The sequence below is a fragment of the Hippocampus bargibanti genome, linkage group LG09 (assembly GCF_051943395.1).
Source record: "Hippocampus bargibanti isolate YZ-2025 linkage group LG09, ASM5194339v1, whole genome shotgun sequence".
NCBI lineage: Eukaryota > Metazoa > Chordata > Actinopteri > Syngnathiformes > Syngnathidae > Hippocampus > Hippocampus bargibanti.
Window position 1 is genome coordinate 25,007,570 of NC_142742.1, and position 19,666 is coordinate 25,027,235.

General features: G+C 56.2%; 2 protein-coding genes across 7 annotated transcripts in view; both read left to right on the forward strand.

Annotated features, from left to right (window-relative positions):
- Positions 1 to 9,143, forward strand: part of akap6 (A-kinase anchoring protein 6) — a 39,791-nt gene extending 30,648 nt beyond the window's left edge. For 3 of the 5 annotated variants that reach the window (XM_089004722.1, XM_089004721.1, XM_089004723.1), the window contains exons 17-23: positions 158 to 307; positions 2,048 to 2,131; positions 2,216 to 2,371; positions 2,445 to 4,709; positions 5,053 to 5,964; positions 7,692 to 7,760; positions 8,376 to 9,143. In XM_089004722.1, the coding sequence (XP_088860848.1) occupies positions 158 to 307; positions 2,048 to 2,131; positions 2,216 to 2,371; positions 2,445 to 4,709; positions 5,053 to 5,964; positions 7,692 to 7,760; positions 8,376 to 8,417 (3,678 nt within the window). In that variant the 3' untranslated portion in view covers positions 8,418 to 9,143. The remainder of the gene's footprint in view (positions 1 to 157; positions 308 to 2,047; positions 2,132 to 2,215; positions 2,372 to 2,444; positions 4,710 to 5,052; positions 5,965 to 7,691; positions 7,761 to 8,375) is intronic. The other 2 variants (XM_089004724.1, XM_089004725.1) reach the window with 2 other exon arrangements.
- A 1,516-nt stretch (positions 9,144 to 10,659) lies between these two features.
- The window catches only part of npas3 (neuronal PAS domain protein 3), a 49,362-nt gene continuing 40,355 nt past the window's right edge, over positions 10,660 to 19,666 (forward strand). Inside the window, exon 1 of one of the 2 annotated variants that reach the window (XM_089004861.1) lies at positions 10,660 to 11,124. In XM_089004861.1, coding sequence (XP_088860987.1) covers positions 10,958 to 11,124 — 167 coding nt within the window. In that variant the 5' untranslated portion in view covers positions 10,660 to 10,957. Of the gene's footprint in view, positions 11,125 to 12,352; positions 12,873 to 19,666 lie in introns of those variants that run through there. The other variant, XM_089004862.1, reaches the window with a different exon arrangement.

The window sequence follows — 19,666 nt, forward strand, 5'->3', positions numbered from 1 at the left end:
GAGACGCCAAATCGGTCCGTCCGTCCGTCCGTCCTTCTTTACCTTTCGGTCCCTCATTTTGCCGGTCGGGCCCGAGACGTCCTTGTTTCCCAAATGACCTCTGCTTTGTTTGTCGTTTGCCGTCGGGCGTCTGACCGTCCTGACCCGCCATTGACAGGCGGCGCGGGCGAGTCGTGACGTCCCCGAGCGTCTGCGGGCCAACGTCGAGGAACTGAAGGCGTGGCTGCGGCACACCGAGCTCCTCATCTTCCATTCGTGCCTGCGACGGCCCCATCGCGACGCCCGCCAGCAGCTGGCCAGCTTCAAGGTGGGGTCCGCCGACCCCTCCGACCCCCCTCGTGCCATCGATTGCGGGTTTGAACGCCCGCCAACAAACTCACTCAAACCGCGTGGCGGGCGTTGACAGCCGGGGCGTGCTCAGCATCCGACAAACAAAAGCCTCTTTTGAAACACGGGCCAGAAAAATGAGGGAAAGGTGCAAAGGTCAAAAGGTCAAAATGCTCATCGTGTTGCAGGAAGCAACTTGGTTGCACCACTGGAACCGCAACGCTTGTGGCTTATCTGCTCAAGGAGAAATCCACGCACACACACACACACACACACACACACACACACACACACACACACACACACACACACACACACACACACTCTGCCCCTTTTTAATTGAATTAGCGCTCAGCTGTTTCCACGCTACGCTGGCCTGGCGAGCCCCGGGCACATACCGCGTGCGTATATGATGGACGGCGCGCAGCCAAAATGGCATCCTTTCTCTCACCGACGCTCAAGCGCGGCAAGCGGATCTTTCTGGAAGCTTCAACTTTGCTTCTCTCGCAAGAAGCGTGATTTTGCGAAAGACGTTCGTTCTTTTGGCTTTTTGTGCTTTTCTCACAGTGTAGTTTGCAACGTCGGCCCGCCATCTTATTATTACTATCATCCTTTGTTTGCTATTTACTATCTATATTAGCTACCTGGCTTTCTAGCTAGCTGTCTATAACAATAATAATAATAATAATACATTTCTCCACTGCGGGACTCATAAATCCAAATCCAAATAATAATAATACATTTCATTTCATAAGTGCCTTTCAAAACTCTCAAGGTCATTTTACAGTCGCGTGATAAGTTTTTCTGTGGGTGAGCAGCGGCAGCCACACGCGCTAGCGTTCATTCAACCCCAAAGTAACTCAAATAGATAGAAAGCTATCTAGCTAATAAATAGCTAATACATAGCTAATACATCGTCAGATAGCCAACAGCTAGTCAGATAACAGCCAGCCAGCTATACAGCTAATAGCTAGCCAGCTCGATATGAGCTATCGAGCTGGCTGGCTATCTAGCTAGGTATGTGTTGGCTGTTTGTTGGCTCGCTAGCTTTCTATCTATTTGAGTTACTTCCGGGTTGAGTGAACGCTTAGAAATCGAATGAATTATTATTATTATTATTATTATTATTATAAAGTGCAGATGCAGTCTGTAAAAAAAACAAAAAATCTTGTTTGCTATTGCTTGGCGAAAATGTAAAGAAAATGTGAAGGAAGTGCTTTTCAGCGCGCCGGCGGGATTTGCAGCAGTCGTCCGCACGCTTCAACACGCGCTCGCTCGCTTCCTGACTGGCGGCCAAATTGGCCTCCTTTAAGCAAGCCCACGCGCAGAGCGCCTCCACGCCGTCGACATTTGCGCACCCCCGCCATCACTGACTCGTAACATCGGGCGCGTTGGTCACGAAGGCGAACCCCCAACCGAGCATTCGGACTTTCTTGTCGGCCCGGCATGCTGTTGTTGTTGGCGATCCGGCGCCCCGCTGCCAAAGTCATTTCTCCTCGGTGCCGAAGGTCCCGAATTTCGCCAGCTCCCGTTGACCTCGTTTGTCGCCTTCGCCGGTTCGGACCGAGCGATCGGAGGAAGGACGGACGCGGGACCGTCCCACACGTCCAATCCGAACACATCCGGCGAAGGCCAGCAGATGTCAAGCGTTCGGCGTCCGATCGGACTTTGCAAAATGGGGGCGAGAGGGACTAACCGTGCCGCCGTTTTGCCTCCGCAGACAGTGTGCTCGGACGTGCGGGCCCGGCGACGCGGCATCTCCCGGGTTCTGAATCTTTGCCGGCGGCTACTGCGGGAGAACCAGGTGGGTACTGCCGAGTCCGGACCGGAAGTTGCCGTCCCTACCCCCGACCGACCCCCTTCCCCACCCGCGTTTGTCGGAGTCCAGCCGGGACCCGAGGCGGAGCAGAACCGGCAGGCCCTGCAGCTCCTCTCCATCAACCTGGAGCGGCGGTGGGAGGCGGTCCTCATGCAGACCTTGCACTGGCACAACCGACTCAAGAAGGAACTGGGGGAGCCGACGGCGGGCGGGGACCACCACTTGGTGCGACCAATCGCCTCTCCGTCAACGCGGACGCACGTTCCTACAAAGCCATTTCATTTTGTCTGGTCCGCAGGCGCAAGAGAGCCCGCCGCCCACCGTTCGAGCTCCCCCGGTGGCCTCGGCTCCAGATGACTGGTGGGAATGGGACGAGACCGACATGACACCGGCGGAACCCCTCTCGCCGCAGGACCTCCCCTGTTCCGAACCCACCGTGCCTCCGGACGGCGGCCTGAGGGAGCTCCCCCCTCCCCCTACGGGGTCCCGACCGCCCGTCTACCAAGCGTACGTCCTTCACGCCCTGGAACTGGAAGGAGACGGGGCCTTTCCCGGCCTGATCGAGAGGAAGCGCCGCACTCGGCGGAAGAGTCAGAGTCCGGACTCCACCTTCTCCTCGACGGATTCCCTCCCGGACCTCCTGAGCGGACTGATGGGGAGGCGACCCCGGCGCGAAGGGCCGGGCCGCCCTCGCTCCGGTAGTGAAAGCGGAATTGTGAGTGACGCGGGAGACGGCGACGTGATACTGTGGCGCGGACTCCGTGGCAGCGAAGGGGAGGGCGGCAAAGTGCGGCAAAGCGGGGAGCCGATCCGACTGAGCGCGGAGGAAGAAACTGAGCCACCGAGCCCGAAGGAAGCGCCTGGCGGGAACCTTGACCTCTTGACCGAAGATCAGGATGCCACACACCCGAGCGCATCGGGGTTCCCCGTCGCTCGCCCTTTGGATCCTCTTGCCGGGTGGCGCCAACCAAGCACTAGCCTGGTCTGGTCACCGGGCTCTTCTCTTGAGTCCCTCCTGTCGGTGGGTCGTCAACTCTTCTCATCTGCGGAGCACCTTCATCGCAGCGCCTCCTTGGAGAGCGGTCTGGCCGTTTGCCGCAGCCCAGACGCACACGACGGCCTGCTTCACCCGCCGGAACAGGACCTGCGCCGCAGCAGAGACGGAGAGCTGAGCAGGAGAACGCTGGATCTCCTCCAGCGTCTGGAGAACATTCAGAGTCCCCCGGCCTCCAAGATGACTCGCAGCGTTTCGGACGTGACGCTCCGCGGCGGATCTCCTCTTCACCCGCGACCGGTCGCCTCCCCTTTGCTGGGAGGCCGACGGCGCCGAAGTTCTTTACTCTCAGCGCTCAGCGACAACTCTGCGTCATTCGCTGAGCTGAGCGGCGCCGAAGACTCCTCGGTGGCTTCCGAAGACCTCGCCGGGCTCCCGAAACGCAGGAATCCCCCCGTGGACCTGGGCCAGGCCCCGGCGACGGGCGACGGTCAGAACCCCGACAGGAGTTGCTGCAGGAAGAGCGGCGTCAGCTTGAGCATGCTGGTCAATGTCTCCTGCACCTCTGCCTGCACGGACGACGAGGACGACGGCGACCTTCTTTCATCCTCCACTCTCACCCTGACCGAGGACGAGATGGGAGTCCAGGAGGAAGAGGACCAGAGGCTGGAGCTCCACGAGGACGGGGACCACAAGGCGCCCGCAGAGGAGCCCGACGCGCTGGATTTTTACTCGGCCAAGGAGGAGCTGCGGGATCGGGTGCAAAGTTCTCGCGCCTCGAGATCAGAAGTGGAACTTTGGGATGAACTCCAGTGCGGGAGCAACCGGGAGCGAGGACGCCTCCTGGAGTCCTGCTCGCGAGGTCAGGAGGAGGAGGAGAACCGGAGGAACGCCGCCAGGAGCTTCATCAGCCGCTTTGAACGCGACCTGGAGAACGGAAACGTGGCGCAGAGCATCTTGAAAGGAAATGATGCGGACGACCAGCTCCTGCGAGAGGAGTCGGCCGTGTTCACCAAGAGAGGACAACCTATTGGCGCCAGAGGAGACCCCCGAGCTCTCACCAACAAAGGAGAACTCCACAGGAGCTCCTTCAACTTGTCTACCGCCGAGAAGGATACGGAGCCGCTTCCGTGTTCAGCGCCAAGTGAGGCCTCCTCCTTAGTGGGTCAGCTGAAGGGCGAGTTACCCTGCCAGAGTGCCTCGCCCTCCGGCGACAGGAAGGCCATCACCATCCAGGAGAAGTTCAAGTTCTCCTCGCTGGTGACGGAGGAGAGCAGGAGGAAACTGCGGGACAAGCATTCCTGGATGCCCACCAAAAAGTGGAAGGGCTCTCACCATTCCTCGTGCCGGCAGTGCCCGCCTGCCTTATCGCCCCCATCGCCCTCCTCGCCCTCCTCGCCCTCCTCGCCTCAGGCCAAGGAAGCCGTGCACGACTTTGTGATGAAAATCCTGGACTTGACTGCGGAGGCTCGCCGCAGCAAAGACATTCCTGGACAAAAGTCCCCATCAGGTGTCCGGAAGTCCTCCGCCCAGCGATGCCCCGCCCCTTTCCAACATATCGGAGTGAAGGTAGCACACACAAAACCGTTGATCCAATGTTCACAATGCGTCTGTGTAAGCAGGAGTGGTCCATCGATGACAAGGTTTCTTCAGCCGTCATCTGGACTTCGTAGCAGAGTCTGGCAATGCCACGTCTGGACAATAGGGATATAAATATATATATAGAGCCAAAACTACCAGCAAATTTTAGTTCACTGATGAAGCTTCTTGGATGAGAAGCGAAATGTCCGACACCTTGAAAGAAGTACAGATGACGGCTGAAAAAACCTTTTCATCAATGTACAGAATGGGATTTGTTGGATGCCTGCCATGGCGAAAAGGTGATCTTTGTGTTGCCGTGTGCCGTCTGCAGGTGGCGCAACATTCCCATCAGCCCTTGCACCTGCGCCAAGGCGACTTCTACGCCTACTTGTCCCTCTCGTCCCACGACAGCGACTGCGGTGAAGTCGCCCGCTGCGCCGAGGATAAAAGCGCCGGGCCCGCCCCCTACCTCCTCCCCGCTGTCGCCGGCCCGGATTTGGAAGGGGCCTCGCCCGGCTCCTCGCCCGGCCCGGACGCCCGGGAACAAGAGACGCTCTTTGCCGCCTGCGCCGAGGAGGTCTACCTGGGCCCCCCGCTCTGCTACAGCTTGCCGCCCGCCCGCTACGCCTTCTCCAAAACGGCCGCCGGGGAAGGCTTCCCGGAGAAGGCGGTCCCGAGTGTCACGTTCGGAGCTCACCGAAGCCCGGCCCTCGCTGACGACACGCCCCCTTTTGCCGAGATGCCAAAGATGTCTCAAACGGAGGCCTCGCGGGCTGTCCACCCAGAGGACAAAACGCCGGCCGGTGGGCCGCAAGACCAAGCCGCCATGTCCCCAGCGGAAGGACGGCACCCGGCGAGGCGGGGCGGGGGCTGCGCTGCGTCCGCGGGGCGAGAGGAGGCTCGTGGTCTTGAGGCTCCTTCTTATCTTAATCCCCGGGCGCGTGCCGCCTGGATCGACTCCTCGCCGGCCCAACGTTGGCCAGATACCAAAAGGCTACAATCCAATATTGGCGCCGTAATGACCAAGATAAGCAGCGGCAGCGGCGCGACAAATCCCTCAAAAGAGCCACCCGCCCCCGCCGCCGCCGCCCCCGCCGCCGCCTCCGCGCGTATTAATCACCAAATGAACTGCGAGCCGATCAAAGAGGGCGATAGCGGGGCGGGCGAGCGGCGCGGCGCCAAGCCGACGGGGGCGCCGCGGCGACAGGAAGCCAAGAAGAGCACGCCGGCCAGGAAGAAGCAGGTTGGTGCCCCAAAAATCCTTCGCCGCCGCCGTCCGAAACACAGTCTCCTCCTCTTGTCCTTGCACCCCACCCTCACCCCCCCCCCCCCGCCTCATGGAGCCATTTGAATGGGCCTCCATTAATAATAATAAATAATAATCATCCATTTCATTGATCAGCGCCTTTCAAAACTCTCAAGGTCACTTTACAGTCACAGGATCATTTTTTTCTGCGGGTGAGCAGCGGCAGCCACATGCGCCAGCGTTCACTCAACCGCATATAGATAGAAAGTTAACTAGCTAATAGCTAACTAGCTAGCTAGTTAGATAGCAAATTGATAGCAAATAGATAGCAAATGGATAGCTAGCTAGGTAGCCAGCTCGCTAGTTAGATAGCGAATAAATAGCGACTAGATAGCTAGCTAGGTAGCCAGCAAGCTAGTTAGATAGCGAATAGATAGCAAGTAGATAGCAAATAAGCGAATAGATAGCAAATAGCTCGCTAGATAGGTAGTAGCTAGTTAGCGAATAGATAGCAAATAGATAGCAAATAAATAGCTAGCTAGGTAACCAGCTACATAGCTAGCTAGGTAGCCAGCCTTTCAAAACTCTCAAGGTCACTGTACAGTCACGGGATCCGTTTTTCTGCGGGCGAGCAGCGGCAGCCACAAGTGCCAGCGTTCACTCAACGCGGAATGTGTCCGTTGAAGGTACTACAACACAAGTAAGTACTTTCTGTTTGAGCCAAAATCTGCTGGATGCGCTTAATTCTCATGATGACTTTTATTCAAGCTCCGCCCCCTCCCCCCCGAGGTGTTAACGCAAGGTGGGATTTGCAGACGTCTCACTTTCGGGTCCAGGGAACAACATCAGCATAATTACGAACAGTCGCATTTCATTAGGATTCATCAGCCTTGAATTAGCCCCCCCCCCCCCCCCCCCCGATTTTCTATTTCCTCATGCAAATCAGCTTGCAGCCTCGCTAGCGCCGCGCTTTAGCCACTTTTAGCACTTTTGACTCTTGGCGTGCGCGGCAGTGCATAGCAATGAGCCGCTCCTTCGGCCTTCGGGCTTTGGGTGGGCGCCACCGCGCCAACGTGCCGACGTGCCGCCGCGCCGCTTCCCCAACAAAGAAAGTCGTCATGGCTGGCTATCTATTAGCTTGCTAGCTGGCTTACTATCCACTAGCTATGTATTAGCTATCTATTTGAGTTACTTGCGGGTTGAGGGAACGCTGGCGCGTGTGGCTGCCACTGCTCACCCACAGAAAAACTTATCTTGTGACTGTAAAGTGACTGAGAGTTTTGAAAGGCGCTTAGAAATGAAATGTATGATTATTATTATTATTATTATTGTTGACTCCCATCCATGGAAAGAATGTTGCTTGCAATATTGTGCGTGCGCATTGCCGTTTGTTTCCTCTTTCTAGCTGTGTAGCTAGCTATCTATCTATCTATCTATTAGCTAGCTAGCTAGCTAGCTAACTTTCTATCTATTTGAGTTGCTTGCGGGTTGAGTAAACGCTGGCGCGTGTGGCCGCCACTGCTCACACACAGAAAAACTGATCCTGTGACTGTAAAGTGACCTTGGGAGTTTTGAAAGGCGCTTCGAAAAGAAATGGATGCTTATTATGAGCCTGCCACGACGTTCCATGACGTTCCGCAACGTTCCACGACGACTCCTCATTGTCGCGTTTGAATCCTACGAAGCGTCGAATGGACTCGTCTCCATTTGTCTTTGTCTGGCAGGCCGTCGCCATCAATCCAAAGGAGAAGGCCGCACGGGGGCGGAGCCAAGCCTTGATCCGGCCAATGAGGGTAGGTCGCCCGCGACATGCCCCGTCCTCCGTCACGCTCATCTATGCTGCACTCCCGAGTGGTCGCCGGGGTCAAAGGCCGATTCCGCGTTACTGCCTTCCTATTTTTGGTCGCTGCCAATGAAATGCAACAAACGCGTGTGTGCGCGCTTGTGAGAGCGCGCCGGTCGCTGGCCCGCGGGCGCCTCCGGGGTGACGCTAACCTCGGCGCCCCGACTAGACAGTTGTGATGGGAATTCCGGCTCCTTTCAGAGAGCCGCTTCTTTTGGCTCGGCTCACTAAAACGATCTGGCTCTTTTGGTTCCCAAATGGCTCCTCCTTCAATTAATTCACGAGCAAAAATCACGTCAAAGTGTGTGAAAATCAAAATACTCACGTAAAAAAACACACGATATCAGATTGACAGTATTGATATGGCTTGATTTCTATGTGCACAGCTCGTTCGCAAACGACACATCGCTCGTTGACAGGCGCATGCACAGCTAGGCCTCAGGGCGGGCCACGACGGGCCTGCTCGCTTTCTGACAGCCCAACAGCTGTCAGCAGGGGGGGGGGGAGGGTCTTTTCAGATGGCAGCAAAGCCCTCGTCAATTTTTCTTTGCTTCTCCCCCCCCAGACGAGGCCCGCGGGAGCCACGCCCATCCGGGTCCATCTGTGAGGGACGCCGCCCGACCCGTCGCCGTTCGCCATGGTTGTCGTCGCGCCGCTGGACGACAACAAGAAGAAAGTCAGAGAAGAGAAGCCACAAGAGTGGAGGAAGCCAGTCCGCAGCTGAACGGATGGCGACCAGTCATCCCGCGTATCAGTTGCTGTCAATCAAAAAGAAAAGAAAAGGACGTTCATATGGGAGGCGGGGCTTGCTCGCTGATGCAAATTGTTGCTAAATAATAATAATGACACATTTCATTGAGAAGCGCCTTTCAAAACTCTCAAGGTCACTTTACAGTCGCAGGATATTTTTTCTGCGGGTGAGCAGCGGCAGCCACACGCACCAGCCTTCATTCAACCTGGAAATAACAAAGTAAAAAAAAAAAAAACAGCATATAATATGAAGGGTTTTGCTCCCTGACTCTGATTATGTTCTATGAATGGCCCTGATTGCCCCATTTGCTCTAGTATTACCTCATTAGCATGACCAAGCCAATGTGGTAACCACCTTAGAAGTCTGTTGTATGTAAGCACGGTCTAAATGAAACCCTAAAGCAGGGGTGGGCAACCTATGGCTCGCGCTAAAAAAGCCTGCTGCTTGTTGTTTTTTGGATGCCTTGCCTCGCCTCACCTCGACTTGCATGTTATCAGCCTTCCCGATTGCGCAAAGTCAAGCTTGGCCAACGCAATGATGGAAATCAATCAATCAATCAATCAATAAATCAATCAACGCCAAGGAAGCTTTGTTTTTCGTCTTTGTGGTGGAAGATGCAAAACGCTCAATCGTGTCGCCGTGGCGTCGCCATTTTATGCAAAATATCGTCGACAGACAGATAAAGGGATGGAAAACACCAAAGAGAACATTAAGGGGGGGCGGGGGCAAACAGGAAGCGGCCCGGTGGACGTCCAATGAGAACGTTCCTTCTTACGTTTTGCCAAAAGGCACTTCAGTCTTGGCGGACGTCAGCGAGCGGTCGCTCCGTTTTGGGCTGAGGTGGGCCCGTTTGACCAGCACGTTAGCTGACGGATTAGCATTCGCCTTGCTAATAGCCGCTACTTGCTAACTGTCACTGCAGAAGACACGACGACCGACGCATTTGTTGACTCGCGCGCAAATTGAAACGCCCTTGAGCTTTTTTTGGGGGGCAACGAAGCCTCGGCGGCGACGCGCGGAATAGCTTTCCGGCGTTTCGCTCGCCGAGGTCACCAGAGTGCTCTTTCGCGAGCCGTCGTCGGTCCCGGAAGGCATCGTCGGGGCTGTAATTAAGCCCCGCCCCACGCGAGCGGCCTGATTGAATTGTTTGCGGCGAGGTTTCAAAAGCAATTTGACAGCCGGAAGCCCCCAAAAGCCGAGATGACGGCGCCGTGCGAGCCGCCATCAATCATCGCGCCGCCTCTGCAAATATGGCGGTGGATGTCGATGATCAATCACTTGCATACGGAGGGCCGAGCGGGCCACGTTAGCGAGCGGCGCGAGACGAGACGTCAGCCGTCGCCGCGCTTAATTCCCGCCGGCGGTTCATTCGTCACTCGCCGGCGGAGGCGTCGCCGGCAGGGGTCCCGACGTTGACCTTTGACCTCCTCCGTCAAGCGGGCGAATCTTCAGCCAATTTGGGCACTCGCGCGACGCGGCGCCTTTGCTGCTCGGCCGTCGCCTTCGTCGTCACGGTAACGCCTCCCGACATCTTGATGTTCTCGTCATCAGCTGCAGAAATGAAATAGTCGCACTGGGGGGGGTTGGAGCACCTTCAGTCGCTTGTGTGACGGAAGTCCGTTGAGACTGAATTGGGAGCGTTTGCGCCCACTTTCAGCTTCTGGGAGCCCCTTGAACGCGTCGCAGCCCCCCCCCCCCACAAATATAAAATGAAATAAAAACCACGTGACCCCTCTGACTCAAATGCAATTTGGGTCTACCGCGTGTCCCCAAAATCAAACGCTTGCTTTTATTTTGCGGCGATCTGGAAAAGACGAAGCGGTCTCGCCGCCGCTTTCTTTGCCTACGCTTTCTTCACCGCCGCTTTCTTCGCCTTCTTGGCTTTCTTTAACTTTTGGGAGAGGAAGCTGTCAATCCCCGCCTGAAAAAAAAAGATCAATCGCGACAACCGCGGGGCCGTTTCGACGATTGGGAGTCACAAGTGGCTGACCGCGCGACTTCCCACCCTTTCAAAATAAAAGCCGGGCTCGAAATTGAATCCGGCCAAAGTCGCGCTCGCAGACGCATGCGCGCGCGCTCGCGGCGACATTCCTTCACTAGCGCGCGCCTCGCAGAGTCGAAGGCGCATCGGCGGCCACTCGGCGCGGGAGAGATGGCCGCGCGCGAGGCGCTCCGCCGCGCACAGCGTCGGCGCCTCGTCGCTCCTTTCCGATCCCATCCGGGGCGCTTTTGCGCTCGTTCTCGGACCGGCGCCGCGGGCCGGACTCCCCGAGCTCCGTCGCAAGGTTAAACGAGCCCACGACGACGAGGAAGAGGAAGAGGAAGCGGAAGAGGAAGAGGAAGAGGAGGAACGAGCGGCGGCGAAGCGTCGGAGGAGGAGCGGGAGGAGGCGCGACATGATCCGGATCTTCCCGGACTTTAGCGTGCAGGTGACGGCGTCGGCGGCCGTCGGCGGAGGGGCGGCCGCGTTGAGCGGAGCCCCGCCGGGGCGCACGCCCGACGCCGGCCCGCAGAGCCCGCGGGGCGCGCAGGGCGCTCGGGGACTGGCGGGATTCCGGCAAAGGTAAGTGCGCGCAGGCGACCCGCGCCTCACCCGCGCCTCACCCGCGCCTCACCCGCGCCCCACCCGCCTTTCAGCTCCTCGCTGGTCCCCACTGGATTTGGTCTCTGGTCGCATGCAAAAGTGGCGTGGCGGGTGGACTTAAGACTCGAACTCGCCCCCCCCCCCCCCCCGGCAACCGGTGGGCAATCACGGGGGGGGGGGGGGGCTTTCTGGGCTGACACCCGAATTGAGCTGCTCGTCACCAAGATGATTTCCGAGGCGCATTTGGGCGAAGAAATGTTTCCGGCATCTCGGCGCGCTTGCCCCCCCCCTTGCCCCCCCCCCAGGTGACCTTTGCAAACATCTGCTTTGACTTTGGAGAACAACCCTCGACAAGTTCACAGACTCACAATCCAGCGGATTTTGCGCTCGGCTTCGCAGCGCTGAGGTTCCGGGTTCGATTCCGCTGGCGGCCATTTTGTGAGGCATTTGCTTTTGGGCCGGCGGTGGCGGCTTTTCTCCGGGTACTCCCTTTCCTCCTTCACTCGACTCTTTTGGCGCGACTCTCCTTTTGGTCGCCGTGCATTGAAAACAAAGTTGTTTGGCGTCTCGGAAATGACGATTGTCGTCGTGGGGAGCGACCGTTCACGAGAGCTTGAGGAACGGTCGCGAGGGGGCGGATTTCCAAGGGCTCTTCTCATTCCGACATTTTCATTTTTTTTCGGTCAACCCCCCCGCCCATTTAAGCTTAGCCCACTTCCTGTTTCTGTATTTTTTACACCACCCCTTGCGCCTTTGACCTTGAGGGGTCATTGGTGGACAGTGCCCCCCCTTGGCTAGGCTAGGCTAACCAGAAGTTGAGCAAAGAGCCTCTTGTTGAATAAAAAGGTAAAGAACAATCGCAGGCGGCCATTTTATTTTGTAAAGCAATGGACAAAATGGAGCCTCTTGACGTTTTATTTGCAGCCGATCGACCTTTCAAGCGGTACGAGGGCGCCCCCCCCCCCCCCCCCGTCATCCGAACGTCACGTGCGCAGTCGGTGCATTTCCGCTCACCAACAGGTTCAACGGGAAACTTTGGGAGCCCTGCGCGCGTGCGCGCGAGACGGACGAGGTGGCGAGTGGCCACGCGCGTCCCCGTCCCTCATTTCCGACACGCCCCCCCCCCCCCCGTGCGTGACATCGGACGCAACCTGTGAGACGCGACCGGGAGGGAATTCACCGGAAGGCGCTCGACCGCGCGCGCACGCATCGAGGCGTTGGGGGGCGCGCGCCCGTCCGCGCGCACGCGCACGCAGCAGGCGCGATTGCCGCTTGTTTTGCCGCACGCGGCGGAAGACAAAATCCGCCGCCGCCGCAGGAGGACACCGAGGCGCTGCCCTTTGAGGGGGGGTGCGAGGGGGTCGTCCTCTCCGACGCCTTTTCGTCTTCTTCTTCTTCTCTTTTTTTTGGAGGGGGGCGGGGACGGGGGCGGGCGGGGGCGCCTTTTTCCTCCCACCCGATCTCCGCCGCGGCCGGCGTCGACGTCGGAGGCGGCCGGCCGGGGTCCCCCTCGCCCCCCCTCGCCATGCGGCTAGCCGAGAGCCCCCTTTCCGCGCGCGCGGACGTGGCTTTGTCTCGCGCGGCCGCCGCCGTGACGCATTGGCGCTGCTGCCGACGGCTGAGAGGGGGAGCTTGAGCGGGCGCCCCCCGCCCGCATCCCCTTTTCGTCGCGGGAACATGGCGCCCACCAAGGCCGGCGTCCGGCACGAGCGCGCGCGCGCGCCACGGTAAGCTGCTCGGGGTGGCGGCGGTAAGGGACGTGAGCGCGTGCGGGACGAGCAACGGTGCCGCGCGCGCGCGCGCCCCCCCTCGCTTAATAAGGCGTGAAGTTTGACGGGGGGCACCTGGGCGGACTCCGCGCGCGTGACGACCAAATGAAAGAAGTGTTTTTTTTTTGGGGGGGGGGGCGCCTTGGTAGCCCCCGCCGACTTGTCACTTGTTGCCGGCGGCCATTTGTTGCTTTCGGGGCTCCCAAAAGGCTCCCGCCGTCCGCTTCTTTTTTCAAACTTTCGGCCCCAAAAAGACCAAAAATGGGGAAATGGGCCAAACGGCGCCCCCCCCCCCCTCCACCCCCGCCGCTCGAAGATCCAAATCGAAGCAGCCCAAAGGTGGCGCGCTTGGCCGACGGACTGTGCCGGCGAACCTTCAGATGCCGGACACGTCTTCTTTGTCCTCTGCCACGAAAAAGGGGTGGTGGGAGAGCCTCCCACTTTGTTTGCTCCAATGATGTCACTGCCATCAGTGACAAACGACCTTGTTGTTGTTGTTGTTGTTGTTGTTGTTGTTGCTACTTGCCCGAACGACAGGAGGAGGACGCCATGTTGTGTGTGTGTGTGTGTGTGTGTGTGTGTGTGTGTGTGTGTGTGTGTGTGAGAGAGCGAAGTTGTTGCAGGTGTCTTCTCCCTTGCACCTACTTCAGGGTTGATTGAACGCTGGCCCGTGTGGCTGCCACTGCTTACCCACAGAAAAAAATGGATACTGTAAAGTGACCTTGAAGGTTTTGAAAGGCGCTTCCAAATGAAATGAATTCTTATGATGATGATTATTATGAAAATGCCAAATTGCGTTTGGCGTGCGTGCGGTTAATTGGCGCGCGAGGTCCACGGCGGCGGCGTTGATGACATGACTGCAAATGATGGCGGCGTTCAAAAGAAGTTGCGCGTCTGTTCCACACTCTGACCAAAGTCATTAACGGGCGCCCCCCCCCCCCCCCCACTCGTCCTTTGGTTTACTCGCCCCCGCTATGCCCCCAGCAAGCTAGATAGCCAATAGATAGCCAGCCAACTAGCTAGCTACTAGATAGCCAACCGAATAGATAGCTACTAGATAGCCATGTAGTTCATGTAAGCCGAATCTGCACAAACAAAATATTTCAATCGAATCAATTTAGCTGGCTGGCTAGCTAGTAGCTATCTAGTAGCTAACTAGCTATCTATTTGAGCTGCTCACCCACAGAAAAACTTTATCCTGTGACTGTAAAATGACCTTGATAGTTTTGAAAGGTCCTTAGAAATGACATGGATTATTATTATTATTATTATTATTATTATTATTATTATTATTAAAGGGTGATGTGAACTTGCTCAGTGGCTTCGAAGCGAGCGTCGCCGAGCGTCGACCATGTTGACAGGACGTGTGAAAGATGAGCTTTATTAAAATGTAAATAAACAGGCGGCAAACTTTCAGCGGGCTCTTATCTCCTCGTGGAAAATGCCGCTTTTCCCTCCGCCGGCGCTCCGGCTTCACATTCCAGGGCGTGCACGGAGCCCCCTTCGCCCCCCCATCTTCCCCCCCCTCACATAACAAGTCATAGAAGAAAGACACCCGAGTGGAATCTGGACACGAACGCTGAAATGAAAGCGTGAGAAGAGACATGTGATTTGTTGGCGGGGGGGTGGAGCTTATTTTTGGATGTATTTTTTAGCCTGGGATGGCGCTGACCGGATGGCGCCTTTCTGCTTTCCACGTCCCCTTTTGTCCCCCGTTTGTGGACTCGTTGCCAATACGGCGTCGCAGGTCTGACATGAGATTTTTGTCTCTTTCTGGACGCGTTTGAGCAAAAGGTCCACTCGGATGCGGTCACCGTGGCAACGCCGCCGCGTGATGCCACCGTCGCTCCGGTGGCGTGCGGAGACCCCCGAGCGGAGGATTTCCCAGGCTGTCGTGGGAAGCGACTCGGCGGCCGTGTGTGTGTCAAGTTGAGGCCCCCCCCCCGACGACCCCCCGACGACCTCCACTTGTCCTCTGCCTTTGTCCTTGAGGCTTCTAATTGGGAAAAAGGTGTGGAGGGTCTGCAAGTCCCACAAAGCTTCTTTCTCTGCCGGCTCGTCCTGAGGGGACAACCGGGGGGGGGTCGGGGGTCGAGGGGACAACCGGGGGGGGGGGTCGCTTTTGTTTTTGATGTTTGAATCGTGGCAAAGTAGTTTGTGATTGGAGGCAAAAATGGCCATTCTTTTTCCCTCGTCTGGCTTTTCTCTTGGAATCTTCAGCCTCCTTTTGGCTTCTTTTGATGGCGAGCGCTCTTTTACAGCCTCCTGCTTGCTGGCCCACCTTCCTTCCTTCCTTTCTTCCTTGATACGTGGCCGACGTATGCTACGTGTGGGCTTGCGCAACAGGTGTGCTCGCGGGGCGTCATCAGTACTTGTTGTCCCCAAATGTATTTGTTGCGGCCTCCGCCGGCGCCGCCGTCCTAATCTTGCGGCGTCGTGCGTTATTTGAACAGATGCCGGCGAATACATTGCGCTGATAAGTTGTCTCTAGTTAGCATTTAGATTACCCGCAAAAGATGGAGCAATTTGCCGCTCTCCCTCCCAGCATCAAGCCCCTTTGCCGCCATGCTTTTCTCCACCGACGCCCCCCCAACACCCTTGGAGTGCGCGTCACGCTTTGTGCTCCGCCGCTCTGCCAGCAATTACACCGACGACTCTGTTCGCACTCTGGCACGGCGGGGGGGGGGGGGTCGCTCTTCCTTGGCCGGAAGCAAACGGTGGGAAAAGTCTGCCAGACAAACGCGCTCTCATTGGCCGAGCGCCCAAACGTCGGCGACCGGCAAAAGCGCCGACGGGGCCGAGAGAGGACGAGCGGCCCCTTTACCGGCTGGGGATTTTCCCAGCATCCTCTTTGGCGCTCGGCGTCCTGCCTGCCGCCCTGCCGCATTTTCACCAACCATTGCTGCGCGTTTGACCTTGACCAAGGCCTTTGACCCCAAAGGGGATGTTATCCTTCCTGTCCAGATTGGAACGTGATATTGCTGTGGTGGGTCTGGGGGGGGTTGTATGGGAGGTACGGGGGGTCTGGGGGGGGGGGGGGGGTCCTCCTGATGTTTCCGTCGTCGTTTCCCGGCAAGGCCGCGATTCGCCTCTTGTTGGAAAGACGACTTTATTGGCGTCGCGGTGAGCTTGTTGAAGGGGGGGGGGACCTAATTGGCCGATGCGTCGCACCTCGTGAGGTAGGCCGGGGTTGCCGTGGCAACCGGCCACATCCACGGCCGCGCGCTCGCCCGTCCGGTTGCGGTTGCGCCGGCGCGGCGAGCGAGCGAAGGCGCCCTTTGGTGTCAGCCGACGGCCGGCCGGCTAATTTGCAGCCCCCCGTCCCCCCCCTCCCCCCCCCGCCGCCGCCGCCTTTGTCCTCCCCGCTTCCGTAACGCGGGCGCGCTGGCAATCCTTCACTCTCGGCCAACAGGAAATGAAAGGAGGCCCGAGCCGCCGCCGGCGACACTTTTTGATTTGTGGCGAGCGCTATCGCCAATGAAAATGGCAAAGGAAAGGACACTTGTTGAGCCGACGCCGACCGGCGCAATAACGGCGCCGAGATGCAAAAGAGGAAACGCCCAAAACCTCCATCTGTTTTTAAACGTCAAAGTCCTCCTTTGACTCCTTCACTTCACTTCAGCTTTTTCGCTTTTTACTTGAATGCACTTTGGCGAGGAAAAAAAACAAAACAATCAAGTCAGCATTCCTTTCACAAACTGCGGCTTATCAATGTTTCTCTCTTTGCAAAGCGCCTCATAAATATTCATGCTAATTCGCCACACTTCCTCGCTGTGTGTGCGTGCGTGCGTGTGTGTGTGTGTGTGTGTGTGTGTGTGTGTGCGTGTGTGTGTTTGTGCATTTGCTAATTAGTCTCTCATGGGATTGTGAACGTAGGCCATCTTTTTGGATCAAAACTGTGTTTTGGCATCCCTGTGCAATTCCACCACACACACACATAGACACACATTGTGTCAGAATTTAGGAAGTAGCATTAGCATTAGCTCGAGTTCGTATGTGTAAGCTCTCAGTGGTACAGGAGTGGTCCATCGATGAGAATCAGCCGTCATCTGTACAAATTTCAAGGTGTTGGATGTTTCGCTTCTTATCCAAGAGGTTTCGTCAGCGAACTCAAATTTGCTGGTAGTTTTGGACCCGTTGTCCAGACGTGGCGGTGCCAGACCTCTGCTCTGTTAGGTCCCTGCTCTCGGTTTGGGGGAGCAGAGGACTATTCCCCGAGGGTACACTAATTACTTCTATTGTCCTGCCTGATTATGGGGTCTACGACTGGCGTGATTGCCCCATTTGCCCTGCTATCGCCTCATCAGCATAACTAAGCGTATGTGGTCTAAGAAGTCTGTTATACGAACGATCCAAATGAAACCTCACCCCACCATGGCGATTTAGTGAAGGGTTTTGCTGTTTTATGACAATCGCTTCTTTTACTCCCCTTTGGAAGCATCTCTTTTCTTTCGCTAAGATTTTAACCTCACTGTCGTCAAATGAGCGCTTGCTAGCTCTTAGGGACTGCAGATTGTACCGCAGATTGAGGCCCACTGTCACGTTCCGGCGGCGACAGTTGCAGCTGACGAGCGGGAAGGTTGGGGATAGGTGGTGGATCGCCAAACAGGACAGAGGCGTAAGTGAAGCCAACCGATTTATTCACAGAAATAATGACGAAACAAACAACGTTAGTGGGCGAGCGGCGGCAATCCACCCAACCACACTAACTAACAAAATGAAAAGGCACACGAGGGTGCAAAAACAGCCTACGACGCGAGGCAACAAAATACATGCGATCGTGGCTAGAATAATATCCTCGGGCGAAGCAACTATGTACTGAATATACATTCAAGGTACTGGCAAAGCGGGAGGCGAAGTATCTTCCGACGCTGGGTAAGTGCCAGCGTCGGGTTTAAATGTCCCGCAGTCAGTCATGACGGAATTGACAGCAGCTGGCGAACGGCGGGAGCGGAGGCTCCGCCCCGCCGTCAACTCGCTCATGACACCCACTAGTATTATCCCTGTCTTCTTCTTTTCCTTTCGGCTTATCCCCTCAGGGGTCGCCACAGCAAATCAATGTCCTCCATCTATCCCGGTCACAACTGTCTTACAGTCACGATACATGTCTTGCGCCGCTCTGACATACTTTTCTGTCACTCCAGACTTCCTCATGCAATGCCACAGCTCTTCTCTGTCACCCTGTCGTACGCTTTCTCCACATCTACAAAGACACAATGCAATTCCTTCTCTGTACTTCTCTATCAGCATTCTTAAAGCAAACACTGCGTCTGTCGTACTCTTTATTTGACATGAAGCCATACTGCTGCTCACAAATGTTCACTTCTGCTCTTAGTCTAGCTTCAACTACTCTTTGCCAGAGTTTCATTGTATGGCTCATCAACTTTATTCCTCTGTAGTTAGTACAACGCTGCACATCTCCTTTGTTCTTAAAAATGGGCACGAGTACACTTTGTCTCCATTCTTCAGGCATCTGTTCACCATCTAAGATGTTGTTGAATAACCCAGTCAGTCACACCACCTCCACCTCTCCAAGACACTTCCATACCTCCATTGGTAAATCATCAGGCCCGAGTGCCTTTCCCCCCTTCATCCTCTTCAGCGCCCTCCTCACTTCATCCTCGCTAATGTTTGCTACGTCTTGGTCCGCAACAGTCACGTCTTCTACTCTTTGTTCCTTCTCATTTTCCTCATTCATCAATTCTTCAAAGTACTCTTTCCATCTTGCCATCACACTACTGGCACCTGTTAATACATTGCCATCTCTATCCTTAATCACCCGAACCTGCTGCAGGTCCTTCCCATCTTTGTCTCCGTCTCGCCAGCCTGTAAAGATCAGTCTCACCTTCCTTGCTGTCCAGCCGAGCATACAAGTCATCAAAGGCCTCTTGTTTGGCCTTTGCCACCTTGACTTTAACCGTGCGCCGCATCTCCTTGTACTGCCGTCTACTCTCGTCCATCCTCTCAGTGTCCCACGTCTTCTTTGCTAACCTCTTTCTCTGTATACACTCCTGCACCTCCCCATTCCACCACCAAGTCTCCTTATCTACCTTTCTTCCACTCGATCCACCAAGTACTTTCCGACCCGTGTCTCTGATTATGTTCGCTGCAGTTTGCCAGTCATCTGGAAGGACCTCTTGCCCACCCGGTGCTTGTCTTACCTCCTTCCTAAATGTCATGCAACACTCTTCCTTTTTCAACTTCCACCATTTTGTCCTCACTTCGGCCTTTGGTTTCTTCATCTTCCTCACTGCCGGCGTCGTCCTACACACCACCAACCTATGCTGTCTGGCTACACTCTCACCGACCACTACTTTGCAGTCACTGATTTCCTTTAGATGGCGCCGTTGACACAAAATTTAGTCTACCTGTGTACTTCTGCCTCCGCTCTTATAGGCCACCTATGTTCCTGTCTCTTCTGAAAGAAATTATTCACAATAGCCATTTGCATTCTCTTAGCAAAGTCAACCACCATCTGTCCTTCAGCGTTCCTCATCTAGAGTCCAAACCTGCCCATCACCTCCTCATCATCTTTGTTTCCTGCGCCAACATGTCCATTGAAGTCTCCACCAATGACAAGAATCTCACTTCTCAGGATGTTCTGTATGACTTCCTCAAAGTCCGACCAAAATGTCTCCTTCTCCGCCAGCTCACATCCTACTTGTGGGGCATACCCACAAACAACATTGAACATCACTGATGCCTCCAATTTCTAGCTTCAGACTCATCATTCTATCTGATACTCTTTTTAC